This window comes from Apiospora hydei, assembly GCF_038363865.1.
Source record: "Apiospora hydei strain CBS 114990 chromosome Unknown utg000008l_segment0_segment0, whole genome shotgun sequence".
In the NCBI taxonomy this organism is placed as follows: domain Eukaryota; kingdom Fungi; phylum Ascomycota; class Sordariomycetes; order Amphisphaeriales; family Apiosporaceae; genus Apiospora; species Apiospora hydei.
In genome coordinates, this window is record NW_027117367.1 from 76,703 (window position 1) to 90,500 (window position 13,798).

The following is a 13,798-nucleotide window of genomic DNA, read 5'->3' on the forward strand; positions in this document are numbered from 1 at the left end:
GAAATTGAGCTGTAGGGGTTCAAGGGTTCTGAGCCCCCCCGTCTCCAATGCTTACTTAATAGTCTAGTCCGGGAGAGACACCCTGACAACTTAGTGAGAGCTAGCGCGCAAGCCACGATAATAATAGGTAAGGGGAAAGGAAGGAAAGAAAAAAGCAAATTGACCCCCAAACCGGGCAGGCATCCTAACCCTTTTCCGTATGCGTATGGGCTGCACACCCGCTTACGCCGGTCTGCCCTATCAGCTCGGCTACCCTGGGCAGTTGGGAGCTGTGTTTGTCACCCATTGCTGAGGCACAGCAAGTCCGAGTCACACACACACACGTCCAACAGGGCTCGAGACTGCACTTAGTGGTCAGCTTATTGGTCCCAGGCATCACGAGGTAGCGTTTGTTGGAACGGAAATAGTACGCTAATAGGGGTTCGGCCAATCAAGGCTGCCTGGCAGCGCCGGGCAAGCAAAACCGCGCTGATCCGTGGTGACTCGCACTTATATAACCACGGCCAGACTTCTACCTACTTGCTTGGACTCTGGTTGCGATGCATCATTCCTCCTCGGTAGTAAAGATCTGAAACTTGAGATGTCTCCTTATATCAACAGCCTCTCCTGCTACTCCTATAACTTGAACATGAATATCAGCCAGACTCTAGACTACTGGATTGACTCCAAGCCGCTGCACTCGGTAGCCAAGGTCTTTCTGGGTCCCGAATCCTTCAAGAAGATATCCCTCTCCATTCTATATCGTCTCAAGCTTGCCTTGACGAGGGAGGCGTACACGCCCGCTGCCGCCATCATGGAGAAAACCGACGATATCACGCAGGTCTACAACGGCTTGAAAGGCAAGACGCTGTACCTGCCAGACCTCCGGCCCGTCTACGCGGGATGGGCGGAAGGCCGCAACAGGCACTACGAAAGACTCTTGCCTATCATCAACGACTATATTGACAGATACATCGACAATGCAATGTTCCGCAAGAAGCTCAAGGCTATTGACTTGGCTGCCTTTACCGCAGTGTGAGTTCTCACCAATTCCTCACCAGTGCTTCACCGAATAAAGACTGACCTGATGACCGTGAACAGCATCTATCCGGACGCAGAATGGGACAGACTGATGACTATGGGCATACTGTGCTTCTTCCTCTTCGCTTTCGACGACATGATCGACAAGGAGATCGATCCCAACGTGTCAGACTTTGCTTCTGACATCCAATCGGCCAACCAGTTCCGGGACGACACGGCGCTCTACATCCGGAAACAGCTCGAGACAGGCAAGGCCAGGAGACGAAGCAGTCTGTTCCCCCAATCCCAAGCATCTCCTCACAAACTTCTTGAAAGCTTCGCCCCCATCGCCAAAGCCTGCACCTCGTCCCCGTCAACCCAGCTCAGCCGTCCGCTCCTGGCCCAGGACCTGGAGGACTTCTTCCTGTCCAACGGGCCCGAGCAAAAGTTCCGGCTCGCGGGCACGCTACCCACAATCAAGGAGTACTGGGACTTCCGCCATGGCACCGGCGCCGTCTTCATCTTCGCCGACCTGGCCCAGTACATGGCCGACACGCACCTGCCGCCCGAGCTGGCCTGGTGCGAGGAGGTCCGGGTCATGCGGTTCGAGATGAGCCTGCAGCCAATCCTGTGAGTTTTCCTTTTTTTTTCTCTCCCCGAACAACAGGACTGTCACTTACTGACTCTTACTTCTGCAGATGCAACGACCTGTTCTCCCTCAAGAAGGAAATGGCCGAGGGCACGGCGAGCAACCTGGTCCCCATCACCATCCACGAAAAGGACGACTCGCTCGAGTCGGCCGTGGATCAGGTCGTCGACCAGATGTACGCGTCGGCGGAGCGGTTCGAGGCTGCGGCGGGTTCCCTGCGCGCCCGAGCCCTCCGTCAGCAGGACTCTTACGACGAGAAGACGCGGGAGGAACTGGACCGGTTCATCGGGACCTTCGAGTCGTTCCAGACCGGCTGCTTCCGGTTCTATATGGACTCGCGGCGGTTCGGGATATTGCAATATCGGAAGGAGGACGGAAGCTTCGAGATCCCGTTGTGAGGAGGAAATGGCTTGGCGCAAATGACTGTACTGCTGGGTGGTACTGATGGCTTGTATTTCCTAGGTGCGGGCGTTCAGGAGCGTTTATATGGTGTCTCGACCTCGCGGTCATGGGTTTCATAGTGTGGTATATAGTGTCACCGAACAGCTGTAATCATAGATTGTGTATCATAGATGTCAATTGTCATTCACTTGAAATTCCTTTTGCCAGGTCAGCCAGGGATGACAGCAAATCGGTAGGAAGGCCACTCATATCTTGAGGTAGTGCCGCCGTAACGATAACAAAGATGAAGGCAATATGTATTGCGTTGACTATCTATTCTAGTGCCTGATCGTCGCACGTTTTTCCCAATGCTTCAATGGGTGCAAACATCCCCGTGTCCGAGTAGGGATGGGACCTGTGTCTCGTGCCGAAAAGGGCACTCCAGGGTCGATCTCGGCTCGGCCGAGGCTAGCGGTTTGCCTCGACCACTGGTGCCACCAAGTTGCGTTTGTGGAACCAATCCGTTTCGCGGTTCTTAGCCGGCGGCAAGGATCCGACAGAACTTGACCAAGAAGCATTGGGGCCATCCCATGATGACCTTTTCGTCTAGAGGGTGCTGTTTTCCTCACGGATGTCGTAATGTCGTCTAATTTCGTCGCGGCAACCAAGTGAAGCAATGCTCACGTGGAAGCCAGGTTCGTTACTTCGTAAAAGGGTAGAATAAAACCCAGAGTATCGTTGACTGGGTCGCCACCAGGGCTGTTTAGACACCACCGTCCATCGAGGCAAGCTCTTGCTTCGTTGAATCTGGTGCTGGTGTACGGCTCTGGGTGAAGATGGAGTTAGTCCAACTGCGTCGTTGGGCAATGATTACATCTGAAGCAAGCTTACCTTGACAAATTGACCATATCCGTCGATTGGCGTGGCTGAGGCGCCCAGGATGAGCATGAATGCCGCGATGCTGAGTGTGATCTTCATGGTGATATGTTTGTAGATGAGTGATGGAAGATGCAATAATTGTCCTAGGCTGTTGCAGCAATGGAAAGAAAGTGATTTTGGTCTTGGTTGTGGAAGGGTGAGGGTGATTCCTGTTGACTGCCAGTGACAGCTCGGCCTTACCTGCGAGGCTTCTTATATCTCCGTCTCCTGCATCCCGAAGAAGCTTTTTCTCATCTCCATCACGCTTGAGCGCTGGACCCGTTCAACCACAGGCCCGGTGCCGATCCCATCCCGATAGGGTGAAGAACCCACCTTCACCGATCCCTGTCGACCGCCCACTGCGGCACAGGTGGACACTGTTCATTTCAGGCGCCCAACTGGCCCAGATCGAAAGTTCACCCATTTCAGCGGATTCTCGCTGCATTGTTGTTCGTGTTAAAAATAGTAGAACAGCAACCGGTCCACAATCACGCCGCCGCCAGCGCGTCGGTGAGAGGTCGGGGCTAGTCGGGATCGCATTCTAGACTCTTTCTAGCTGACCTGGACCCTGAAACAAGAGGGCCCGACTCAGGCACCAGTAGTCGGTTCCTGATTTCGCTCCCGAGCGGCACGGCGCCAACGGTTTTGCAAGCGTGTTGTTGTGTCCCATTCTCATGGCCTGATGGAGAGGACTTGTGGATAAGGCACTGCCGCCGCACTGCCGACGGAAACAAGAGTCGGCAATAAGCGTGTTTTGTTTCTGTTTCTGTTTCTTTTCAGCAGTGTCAATAGCATAAATAGCCGCTCAGCCACTTTCAGTCAACGTGAAACCGTTTGTAGGAAACCTTAACTCTGCCGAGTGGATCAGACGGAGGATACCGCTGGCTTGTAGTATTCTTTGCAGTCTATACTCGAACGATGTTTCCCTGTCCATATCACCTTTCATATAGTTCCCCGAGTCATCCTAGCTTCTCCCCCTCGAAACATTTCAAGCTCGAATGGAGGGTGGGACTGAGTCTCTGCCGCGCGGGTACAGGACCCAAGTACAAGAACCGACGAGAGGCGTATTCACGCGGCATACCCGATCAGAATAGGATCGCCGCGGCGCAGCACCGATTGCTTCGGCAAACAGCAGCTTCACATAGATTGAGATGCACGAGCTGGGGAAGAGGTAGATCATCGTTACATTGCATATGGATGTTCGCAGATCTTCTTCTGCTTCTTGCTATTTCGGCATGAAGCAACTCTATGTATAACCCGATTGGGAAATTGACTATTTGGTTGCTCAGTATGTTTGACACTTGGGAAAAGAAGCCTTTCGGATTATTCCGAGTGCATAGGAACCCCAAAATGATCCAACCGGTAGTGATCAGCGCTCACGCGAAACCAGTAGCGACAGCCCAACTCACATCATCATTGAACGACCCGGCCGCATCAAACGTGTGCACGCCGCCGTTGCTCGCCGCGTAGCCCCCGTTGTTGTAGTGGCGGAAGTACCGCGTCGGGAACCCCCAAGCGCGAACCGAGACCGTCCCCGAGCCGCTGAGCCCAGCCTGCGTGCAGAACGTCGCGTCCTCGCGGAACTGTTTCGAGCCGTCGCTGTTCGCGACCCGCAGCTCGAAGTTGTAGTGCCGGAGATAGCTCCCGGGCGCGTCGCGCGCCTCGAACGAGAAGCACTGTCCACCGCTCGCTGTCGCGAGCCCCGTGCGCACCGTCCAGCTGGCCTGCTGTTTCAGGGCCGTCGCGCTCGACGACGAGACCACCTGCGTGTTGACCGTCGCGCCCGTGTGCGCGAGGTACCGCGTCGTGTATCCGGAGGTGGTGGCCCTCAGCGAGACTGACGAGCCGACGGACAGCGCGGGGCCGCTGGTTAGCGGCGCGATGGCGTACTTCGCGGCCACAACGTCGGCCTGGACCGCGTTCTCGGTCGCGTCGGAGGGGTAGCCCGTCGTCATGACGCCCTCGTAGAAGGTGCCCTGCGCGCCGACGCTGTTGTCGCCGCCGATACCGAGGACGATGGCGCCCTCCTTGCTCATGGGGTTGTAGCCTGCCGCGTTGGGCCGCGCGCCGCTGTAGTAGGTCGACAGCCCGCCCGAGGCCGCGTTGGCGCCGCGGATGGCCCACTTGTTGGGCCCGCCCTTGACGACGGCGGTGAGGAAGCGGTGCGAGATGGAGGGGTCGCCGGCGTTGTTCTTGACGTTGGGGCCCGAGAACAGGCCGTTCTCCAGGTCGGCCATGATCCAGGGCCCCGCGCCAGCGCCGCTGCCCCAGACGGTGTTGTCGCCAAAGTAGATGGTCTCCATGTGGCCGTTGCCCGTGTCGCGGCCGCTGGTCTCGGCGTTGCCGTAGTCGAAACAGCAGCCGTCGTTGTAGTGCGTGCCGTCCAGGACGGCGTACATGCCCTCGGCCTCGTCGCGCACGGCGATGCCCTTGGCGTTGTTGTTGCGGTAGCCCGTGCCGGGCGAAACAAAAACGCCGTACGCCTTCTGCCCGTCAAGCGTCACGGGCGCGCCGATGCCGCTCGCCAGGTTGTCGTACCCGTTGGCCTCGGGGCCCTGGAAGCCGCCGGGCGGCGCCTGGGTCAGGTGGTTGCCGCGGCCGGACTGGTCGTAGATGACGCTGATCAGACAGGTCGTGCCCGCGCAAAAGGTGTCCTGCGCGGGCCCGTTGGCGACGCTGCCCGCGGCCAGGGGCTTGATGTCGGTCGTGGCCCCGTCGGAGCCGCGCTTCACCTGGTACAGCGCGCCGCTGAAGGCGCTGTACAGGGCGCGGGTGGTGCTGTGCGCCGCGACGCAGGGCGTGCCGCCGGACGCGTAGATGTCGCAGGGCGCCGCCGCCACCAGGAGGGGGGATCCCGCGGCAGCGATTAGGCTAAAGGCGAGCGCGCGGGAGCTCCCGCAGCGGCTGCTGGGCTTGGAAACCATCTTTGGACTGGGCGGGCCTTGGCCTTCTTCTTGGTGGGAGGGGAACTGTGCAAGGGGAGGAGCGCACAAGGAGAAGCACGCACTGTCAATCTTCTCGAGGAGATCCCGGGGGAAGGAAAAGCTTGAGTGCACAACAGGTCAAGATATGCCAGTATCTCTGGAGCTTTTAAGATGCTTGGTTTGTCTCGTCCGCCTTGGCTTTTTGGTCTCCCTCCCGCAGTATCCGCCAACAGCCTCCGTCCGCCCGGTCATGCACCGCACGTGCTCGCGTGTTTACCGTTGAATTCCTCCAATAGCCATCCAGGAAGCTTGTAGCGCACGCGGTCCCAAAAACACCCGTTGACGGTGTATCGGGGGGCGGGCCAGACCAGCTAGCAGAAAAGAGAGTTGTCGGGTTTGGTGGTTGTAGAAAAACACGAGCTCGTGACGAGATGCAGCTTGGTTTTGGCCGGATCCAGAGGTGGAATAACACGCTCCGTTGGCCACGAAGGCTATATTACCAAAGGGGATATAGCCGAATGGAGAAGGTAGTAAGGGGTCAGTCAGTAGCGCCGCCGCATTTCTACACTACGGATTGAAACAGTAGGTATGGAAAGACTCGAGTCATGGACTCCATTCCGTTATGCGCTGCAGTCCCCGAACGGTGGTGGCATGGTTATGGTGCTTCCTTTTTCGACGGCCCTCTATATTCTGGGTCCAGTTGCAGTAGTCCGCCGGCATCCCTGGCTGTTGATCATCTATCGGAAGCCCCTAGCAAGGCCCCTTGCTCGATCCGATTCGGTGCTTTGTGGGGTATTCACCACCATCTTGACGATGAGAGGCTCAAATGCACAGCGCCATAACTATGCTATTTCTTTTTCGTAGAAGTCTGGATCAAGTCTCAATACTATCTGCTTCCGGACAAAGTGAAGAATTTGGATTCAAAACGATGTTATGTTTGCACACGACTGAAGCTTGCGCGATTCCACGGGTACGAAATGACGAGTAGTCATTGGATCGAGTCATGTCAGGTGTAGACTCATCTGCAGGTTCTCAAAAGCCATGACACTCGTGCAGACCGTCGGTTTGAGGGGAAAGAAAGCATGGAAGTGATGCGCCCAACTCCCTCCTGGCAGGAGACTGCCGGCTATAGAGTCAAGTGGTCCTTTGAAGCGCTGGCCATACAATTGCGATAAGAAGACCGCAGTTGCAGATGGACAGAATGCTCTCTTCCATTTTCTATCTACGCAATTAGCAGGACGGCCGTACAAATGGGTTTTCTTAGGATCGATTAGCATTGCCGGCTGTGGCCGAGCTGCACAAGTGATGGCCATCCCGAACAGTGTCCATGTGAGTTACGAAACCAGCATACCAATACAGGACGCCGCCCATTGACCACCATTCAAGTATAGCATCATGGCAGACAGATTGGACAGTTGATCATGCGTGCCGTGTAGGCCTCTTTGTGTTGAAAAGTGAAAGCCTTCGAAGGGTGTGATGGCTGGACGCAAGCGGATTAGGCAGAGCATATCGAAGAAAGAGCCCGTATCTGAACGCACTCAAAGAGGGAAAGGAAACAATATCTAGGTTATACCAAATTCTCAACCTCCTCGAGTCACTACTGTTCCAGATGAAAAGGGATTCACACTCACCGTTTCTGTGCACCCACCCTCTATAGGGCACAAGATCGATCATAGATAATAGAATAGACCACCAACATGGCTCCGACGCCCCCGCCCACGGAAGCAGAAGTACAAAAAAGGAAGCTCGGCGAGGCTGACGCCATCATAAAGTCATGGAAGAAACTGCGAAAGTTCCTCGCGAATCCCAAGGCGCGTGACACGATTGTCAAGAACTGGAGGAACTCCAGTAAGCCGAAAAGGAGACAGAGGCTGCGGAGGGGCTGGGAGGATAGCGCCGATGCCGAGGATGCCGAGGATGAGGAGGATGGCGCATACAGTAAAAGGATGCTAGAAAGGCACCGGTCCGATTTCGACGGCATCCTCTCTTGGAAGCCAAATCGGAACTACGAAAAGGTGCCGGCCACGCTGGACGAGATGAGAGAGCCCTCGAAGCAAACATACGGGGAGTGGCTCGCCAACATGAACAGCTACAAGGTCGAGTGCGCAAATTACAACGCCAAGGACTTCTCCGAGAGCCACGGCCCTTTGCTGGAGCTGCTTTACACCCGGGCGGCCGCCGCGCCCTCCGCCTTCTACGAGTCGGACAAAAATGCGGAATTCCTACCATTCCGAAGCCTCACCAGTCCGTTGAGTAGGGAGCCCGATCAGGTGGACGAATGGGTCGATCTCGGGCGCGACCCACGGAGCGGCAGGTCAGACGCGTACGGGGACGTCCAGAAAGCCGACACCGCCGAAGAGCGGAACCGTTGCGCGGAGCAAGGGATGCAAGAGCTGGAGATAGCTGAGTGGATGATGAGCTACCAGTCCAGGATCTACGACTTCATGCTCGCCATGTGCCAAAAAGTCGGCGGCGACAACCTCTTCCAACAGACGATGGGGGAGGGAGAGGGGGTCAGGAGAAGAGAGGCCCGATGAGGACGAAGAGATGCCGGACCTGGGCGTGCGCGAATGGTGGCCCCAGCCGCCCGACGACGACGCGGCCGACGACGACGCAGCGCTGAACGCGTACTTCGAAGAATACAAGCGCCTCCAGCCCTTCACCCACCCGGAGGACATCAACTGGGAGTTCCTGAAGCGGCTCGCCGACAAACGCTGCCGGGTGGCCCGGTCGGTTCTCCAGGGGATGAGGGAGGATCCGGCCGTGTTCAAGCGCGTCTTGCAGGAGATATGGGATCGCCAGCCCGTAGACCTTGCACCAACATACGGCATTACTACTGAAAAGGAGAAGCAAGGGGATACTGAGGTAGAGAAGCTAGTACCGCTCACCAACTGGAAGACGAAATCGGACGAGTTTGGCCGCCACGAGAAGAAGCCCGATGTGCGCGCGACGACCAAGATCCGCGACGCCATCGTCACGGCGATGCACCAGTACGAGTGCTGGAGCCACATCTTCCGGTACATCGTCGACCTGGAGGCGCGGTACGAGGACTACAAGGCCATGAGCGACGAGTTCGGCGGCATCCACCCCGAATTCGCGCTCAACTTCACCACCCTCCACCGCCTGTTCAACAGCCTCGAGATGGATCTGGAGAGCCGCAACCAGAGCCTCTACTACTACCTCAACGCGCTACCCGAGTACCAGCGCTTCCACCGGCGCACCGTCCAGGGGCCTCCCTTGGCCGACTACGATGAGATCGCGCGCCGAATACGGGTTTGGCCGCCAGGGGACGGACCCAAGACGCGGCAACTCGTCAACATGTTGGCGCGGATCAACGCCCACGACGGCTTACTCGGTACCGACTTTGTAGGCTGCAAGCACCTCACGGAGGAGCTGCTCAAGTACATGGAGGAACAGAAAATGCCAGCATTGCCGCTCTTGACTCAGATCAAGGCGGACAACTGCATTGCCGAGGGCTATATGCAATTGGAATTCCTCCCCAACATCTATCTTAAACGGATCATCAATCATATAGTAAGTCTACCAGTGTTTTGCACATAGTACATACAACCACTGCCTGAAGATACCATTCCAACCAAGAGGGGTTCCCTTTGTCCCCGAGAGAGACTATTTTGCTGACGGCACATTTCCTCCTGGGTAGGCCCTAAACCGCGATGAAAGTTATTTCAGCCGAGCGGACGAGTTGCTGCGCAAGTGCTACGATCTCAAAGCAATCCGCTATGCCGGGAACGCATATTTTACGACTCCCTGGTTCCAACTCGTCCCGAGCATGAGAAAGGCCCTCAGATTTGACGAGTACCTCCGGCCCGAGGAGATCAAGACCCCGGAGCAGAGAAAGGCCAATATCGAGATTGAAAATGCTCTGGTGAGTGGACATGGGGAGAAACGCCTGGTCCCTTTGTTCTGTTGTTCTACTGCGGCTGGAAAGAGGCGCAATATTTATCAGGGGTTCAGCATGTGTATCTTGACTCACGCAACATTAACTAACGTCGTCGTATCTACAGGCTGCCTTTTGGGAAGAATTTGACAACAATATTGCAGGCCGCGATAACAACGCCCTGCCCGACAACACGAAGACGCTCTTCGAAGACGCCATTCCGCTCACCTCGGTCGCCGAGGAGGAGGAGGAGAAGGAGAAGGAGAGGCAGCCGGTTGTACCAGAAGAGCCGGCGCCAGAGGAGCCAAAGCCGGAGCCATCACAACCGCCCCAGCCACCGACGCCTGAGCCGGCAACACCACAGCCGCAGCCGCAGCCTCAACCCCAGACCCAGACCCAGCCGCCGCAGCCACCGCAGCCACCCCGACGCCGGCGAACCCCGCGGGAGGAAACCACCTTCCGCCAACGCCAGGCCGTCGAGGCCATGCGCCGAGCCGACGTGTTGGAGGAAATGCCGCCCATCGCGGAAGAAGACAAAATGGAGATCACCAAAGAAACCGAGCGCAACAAGATCCAGATCGTGAGCAAGCGAGCTTGGGACTTACTGGAGCTGCTTCTCTGCCCCGGCTCGTCCCTCTCGAGCGACGACCGGAATGGGGAGATAGACTTCGAGCCAGTGAAGCGGATGATGCGAAACATCGGGTACCGCGCCCTTATGAAGAAGGGCAACGGCTCCCAGGTCACGTTCGAGCCGCAGGCGGACCTCGTCGCGCGCGGCTTCACCACCGATCTCACCTACCACAGGCCCCACGGTGGCACCGGCGTGCAGAAAGTGTGGGTGTGGCGGAGCTGGATCTGGGACCGGACGCATGGGCTCATCACCAAAGGGTTCACTTTCGAATGCTTCGAGAACGCCTCGAATTAGGATCCCGGGGCGGCCGAGTGGCCGGTCGGATGGTTGGTCTTTTTGTCATAGTCTTTCTATGTTTTACTGCCCCAATCCAAATATGATGGTATATTATATCTATAATCTTGCCGGCCTACGAAGACATGTCTGTGTATACGAAGAAACCGTAAGCGCGCGGTGTGGTGTGAGTGACCCTGAGAAATCAGCTGAGGGAGAAGATTGCCATTATCTGACAGCCGTCACCCGTGCGTGTTACATTAAAAGACTACTTGGGTATGCTGAAATCGAACGGATCCATTAGAAAAACTACAGGAAAACGAGCACACCATAACCCCCGTGAATGGCCAATCACGACCATCTACAGCCCAATCTCAAACGCCTTCAGGAACCGCCAGTGCGTCAAGACGACCATGTACTGCAGCTTCTCCCACGTCGTCTCCGTCGGCATCGTCTCCCAGCCCGGCGGGCCGCCCGGCCGGAACGCGTCCTCGCCGCTGAGGCTGCGGCTGTCGGTCGTGCTCCAGTACATGCTGTCCATGCGGCGCGCGCCCTGGTAGCGGCGCGGGAAGTCGGCGAGGATGCTGCCCTTGTACCGCGTCTCGAGCTGGTGCCGCGCCGTCTTGCTCAGTGCGGGCGCGGTCGGCTCCTCTTCCCACTTCTTCTTGTCCTCCTCCTCCTCCTCCCCCACCACCTTGGTAGGCGTTGGAGTAGGTTCAACTACCAAAACCTCCGCTGTCGTAGTCTTCTCCTCCTCCCGCTTCTTCTGCTGCTCGGCCTTGTCTTTTTCACGCAGTTCCTCGATCTTCTCAGTCCAGCGCTTAATGGACGCGTTCCGCTTCCGGACCCTCTCGTCGTATTCCCTGCGATTTGCCGTCGCCTTCAAGCGACCAACATGGACGACATCGGCCTCGTTCCACGCCGCCTCGTGATCGATCCAGTCCTCGAGCCGGCGAGCGTGCAGCTCGTCCAGGCTGGGCCCGCCCTTCTGCTGCTCGCCGCCCCGGGCCGCGAGGCCCATCTCGCGCCGCAGGATGAGGGTGCGCAGGTACACGAGCCGGAACGCGGCGAGGCGCTGTGCCTTGAGGGACTGGTTGTCGCGTTTCCGCTGGAGGGACCGGACCTCGGCTCGGACGCGGTCGTGGGCGTCGGCGAGCTCGGCGGCGAGGGTGGGCTGCGCGCTGGCGGCCGTGGTCTCGCCGTAGACGCGGTTCTTCAACAGCCTCAGCGAGCGCACGATGTTCTGGAAGTCGCGGCGGTACGTCTTGGCCGACGTGCTCTTGTAGGGCTCCAGCGGGTCGGCGAGCAGGCTCGCGAGATCCTGGCGCCGATCCTGGCCGGCCTCGTAGGACATGGCGTAGGACTCCAGCCACTGGATGTCGGTGTCGGCGCTGCGCATCTCCGTGAACTGGACGGTGGCGGGGTCGATTTCGCCCCGGACCGGGCCTTTGTTTTTTTTGAGGTAGTCGACGCCCTTGTCAGCAGGTATCGGCGGTTTGGGCTTGGCGGCGGCGGCCTTGGGCCTCTTGGCGGCTCGCGGCGACTCGTCATCTCCGTCTCCGCTGTCGTCGGGGCCGCGCTTGAAGGCGGTGTTCCTCTGCTTCTTGACGGGACGGTCGGGAGTCTGTTCTCGTTCGCGGTCCCTGTACCCCAGTGCCTCCTTCACGCTGAAGGTCCCGGGGTTGAACTCCTCCGCATCGTCCATGCCGAAGCCCCACTTGAAGGCATCGCGCTTCCAGTGCATCTTGGTGTAGGTCGGGCGCGACTTGGGATCGACCAGTTCCTTCCACTCGATGTCGACCGCCCGCCAGTCGACCTGCAGCTCGTGGCAGGCCTCGCGCAGCAGGTAGGCCGAGCTGTGCAGCAGGTCCTTGCGGTCGATGTCGGTCTTGAGCTCCGTGGCGCTGGAGGGCAGGGCCTGGAACTCCTTGAACGTGTCGATAAAACTCCCGTCGTTCATCAGCTCGCCGGCCTCCCAGGCGTCTTCCGTGTTGGGCCGGTTATTATTGAGGAACTGTGCAATGTTGGACACGTGGTCGCCGAGGGCTTCGTTGGTATCATCCTGGCTGAACATGGGCAGGCTCAGGTCCTGGTATAGCGCCCTCAGCTCGGGGTGGCATTCTCTCCGTTCCGTATTGAACACGCCCGTCTTGGGAATATTGGCAAAGAGGTCGTCGAAGGCCTTCAGTTGTCCCATCATGCGTTCGATCAGTTCAGCGTATTTCTTGTGCTCCTCTGCGGCCTTGGCCTTGTGCTCGTCCAGGACCTTTTTGTCTGATTCTTTCATCTCTTCTTCGCCGTCGATGTCTATGCCGATGGACTTCTTTGCCAGGCCAGCGTAGTCGATCGACGCAGGAAGGTCCGGGAAGATGACTTCGGCCATCTTGGCCTGGCGGGCCTTTTCCGCAATGAGGTCCTCGATCAGAGTGATGTAACCCCCGTAGAGATCCACCAGGTCGTTGATCGTGAAGGAGCCGTATTCGCTGCCACATTTCAGCTTCGCCTCCTCGACTGCCTTGGTCAATTTCTCGACATCGGCCGGAAGATCCTGTGGGACCTTTTTGGGCTTCCGCGGGTAACAAGGATATATCTTTGTAGTGGACGTTTCGCCGGTGCCTGTCGGCTTAGGGAAATTGAAATAGTCAACATCCTTGGGGGCGCATTTCGCAGTGGACTTGGCCGGTTTGTCGAAACCAAAGTAGTCGATATCTTTCACCATACTGATGGGTTGTCCGGTTAGGTATTTTGGGAAACAAGTATGGTTTGTGTCAGACGAGTGGCTCGGGGTTATATCCAAGTATGATATCTATTAGTTAAAGTAATAATACAGTTCACAGGATGAACGGTTCTGTAGAGGAAAAGGCCTACCCAGCGGTGCAGAGGGTGGAAGGGTCCGGGGGTGACTATACGTTCGTCCCCTTTGTTCGCGAGTATTTCCTGTTCCGGTAATGTGTCTCACCTGCTTCCGTCTCGGGCATATACTCTCTTTGTACTGTCGAGGGACAGACCCGAGCTGCTCCCAGTTCCCATAGCGAGATGCGTCAATACCTTGTCAATTCGACCAGGATGCTGCTCTTTGATGGCTGTTTGCAGCGGTAACATTGGAGGTCCGCTCTCAAGGGAGG

At 57.4% G+C, this 13,798-nt stretch overlaps 5 protein-coding genes across 5 annotated transcripts; 3 read left to right on the top strand and 2 right to left on the bottom strand.

Annotated features, from left to right (window-relative positions):
• Nucleotides 1–640: 640 nt before the first annotated feature.
• On the top strand, nucleotides 641–2,046 carry PG997_010577 (terpenoid synthase; the record flags this gene model as incomplete). Its single annotated transcript, XM_066814892.1, has 3 exons — nucleotides 641–1,014; nucleotides 1,081–1,629; nucleotides 1,698–2,046. Coding segments are annotated over 3 exons (1,272 nt in total), but the record flags the coding sequence as incomplete, so codon positions are not given.
• Nucleotides 2,047–4,323: 2,277 nt separating this feature from the next.
• PG997_010578 (alpha-L-arabinofuranosidase B) lies at nucleotides 4,324–5,871 on the bottom strand (the record flags this gene model as incomplete). The annotated part of the gene is made up of 1 exon (XM_066814893.1): nucleotides 4,324–5,871. The coding sequence occupies one exon, from the start codon at nucleotides 5,869–5,871 to the stop codon at nucleotides 4,324–4,326; it is 1,548 nt and encodes a 515-aa protein (XP_066664183.1).
• A 1,697-nt stretch (nucleotides 5,872–7,568) lies between these two features.
• On the top strand, nucleotides 7,569–8,408 carry PG997_010579 (uncharacterized protein; the record flags this gene model as incomplete). Its single annotated transcript, XM_066814894.1, has 1 exon — nucleotides 7,569–8,408. One exon carries the CDS (start codon nucleotides 7,569–7,571, stop codon nucleotides 8,406–8,408), a length of 840 nt encoding a protein of 279 aa, XP_066664184.1.
• Nucleotides 8,409–8,418: 10 nt separating this feature from the next.
• On the top strand, nucleotides 8,419–10,694 carry PG997_010580 (uncharacterized protein; the record flags this gene model as incomplete). Its single annotated transcript, XM_066814895.1, has 3 exons — nucleotides 8,419–9,405; nucleotides 9,533–9,757; nucleotides 9,897–10,694. The coding sequence occupies 3 exons, from the start codon at nucleotides 8,419–8,421 to the stop codon at nucleotides 10,692–10,694; spliced, it is 2,010 nt and encodes a 669-aa protein (XP_066664185.1).
• Nucleotides 10,695–11,034: 340 nt separating this feature from the next.
• PG997_010581 (uncharacterized protein) lies at nucleotides 11,035–13,392 on the bottom strand (the record flags this gene model as incomplete). The annotated part of the gene is made up of 1 exon (XM_066814896.1): nucleotides 11,035–13,392. One exon carries the CDS (start codon nucleotides 13,390–13,392, stop codon nucleotides 11,035–11,037), a length of 2,358 nt encoding a protein of 785 aa, XP_066664186.1.
• Nucleotides 13,393–13,798: the final 406 nt, after the last annotated feature.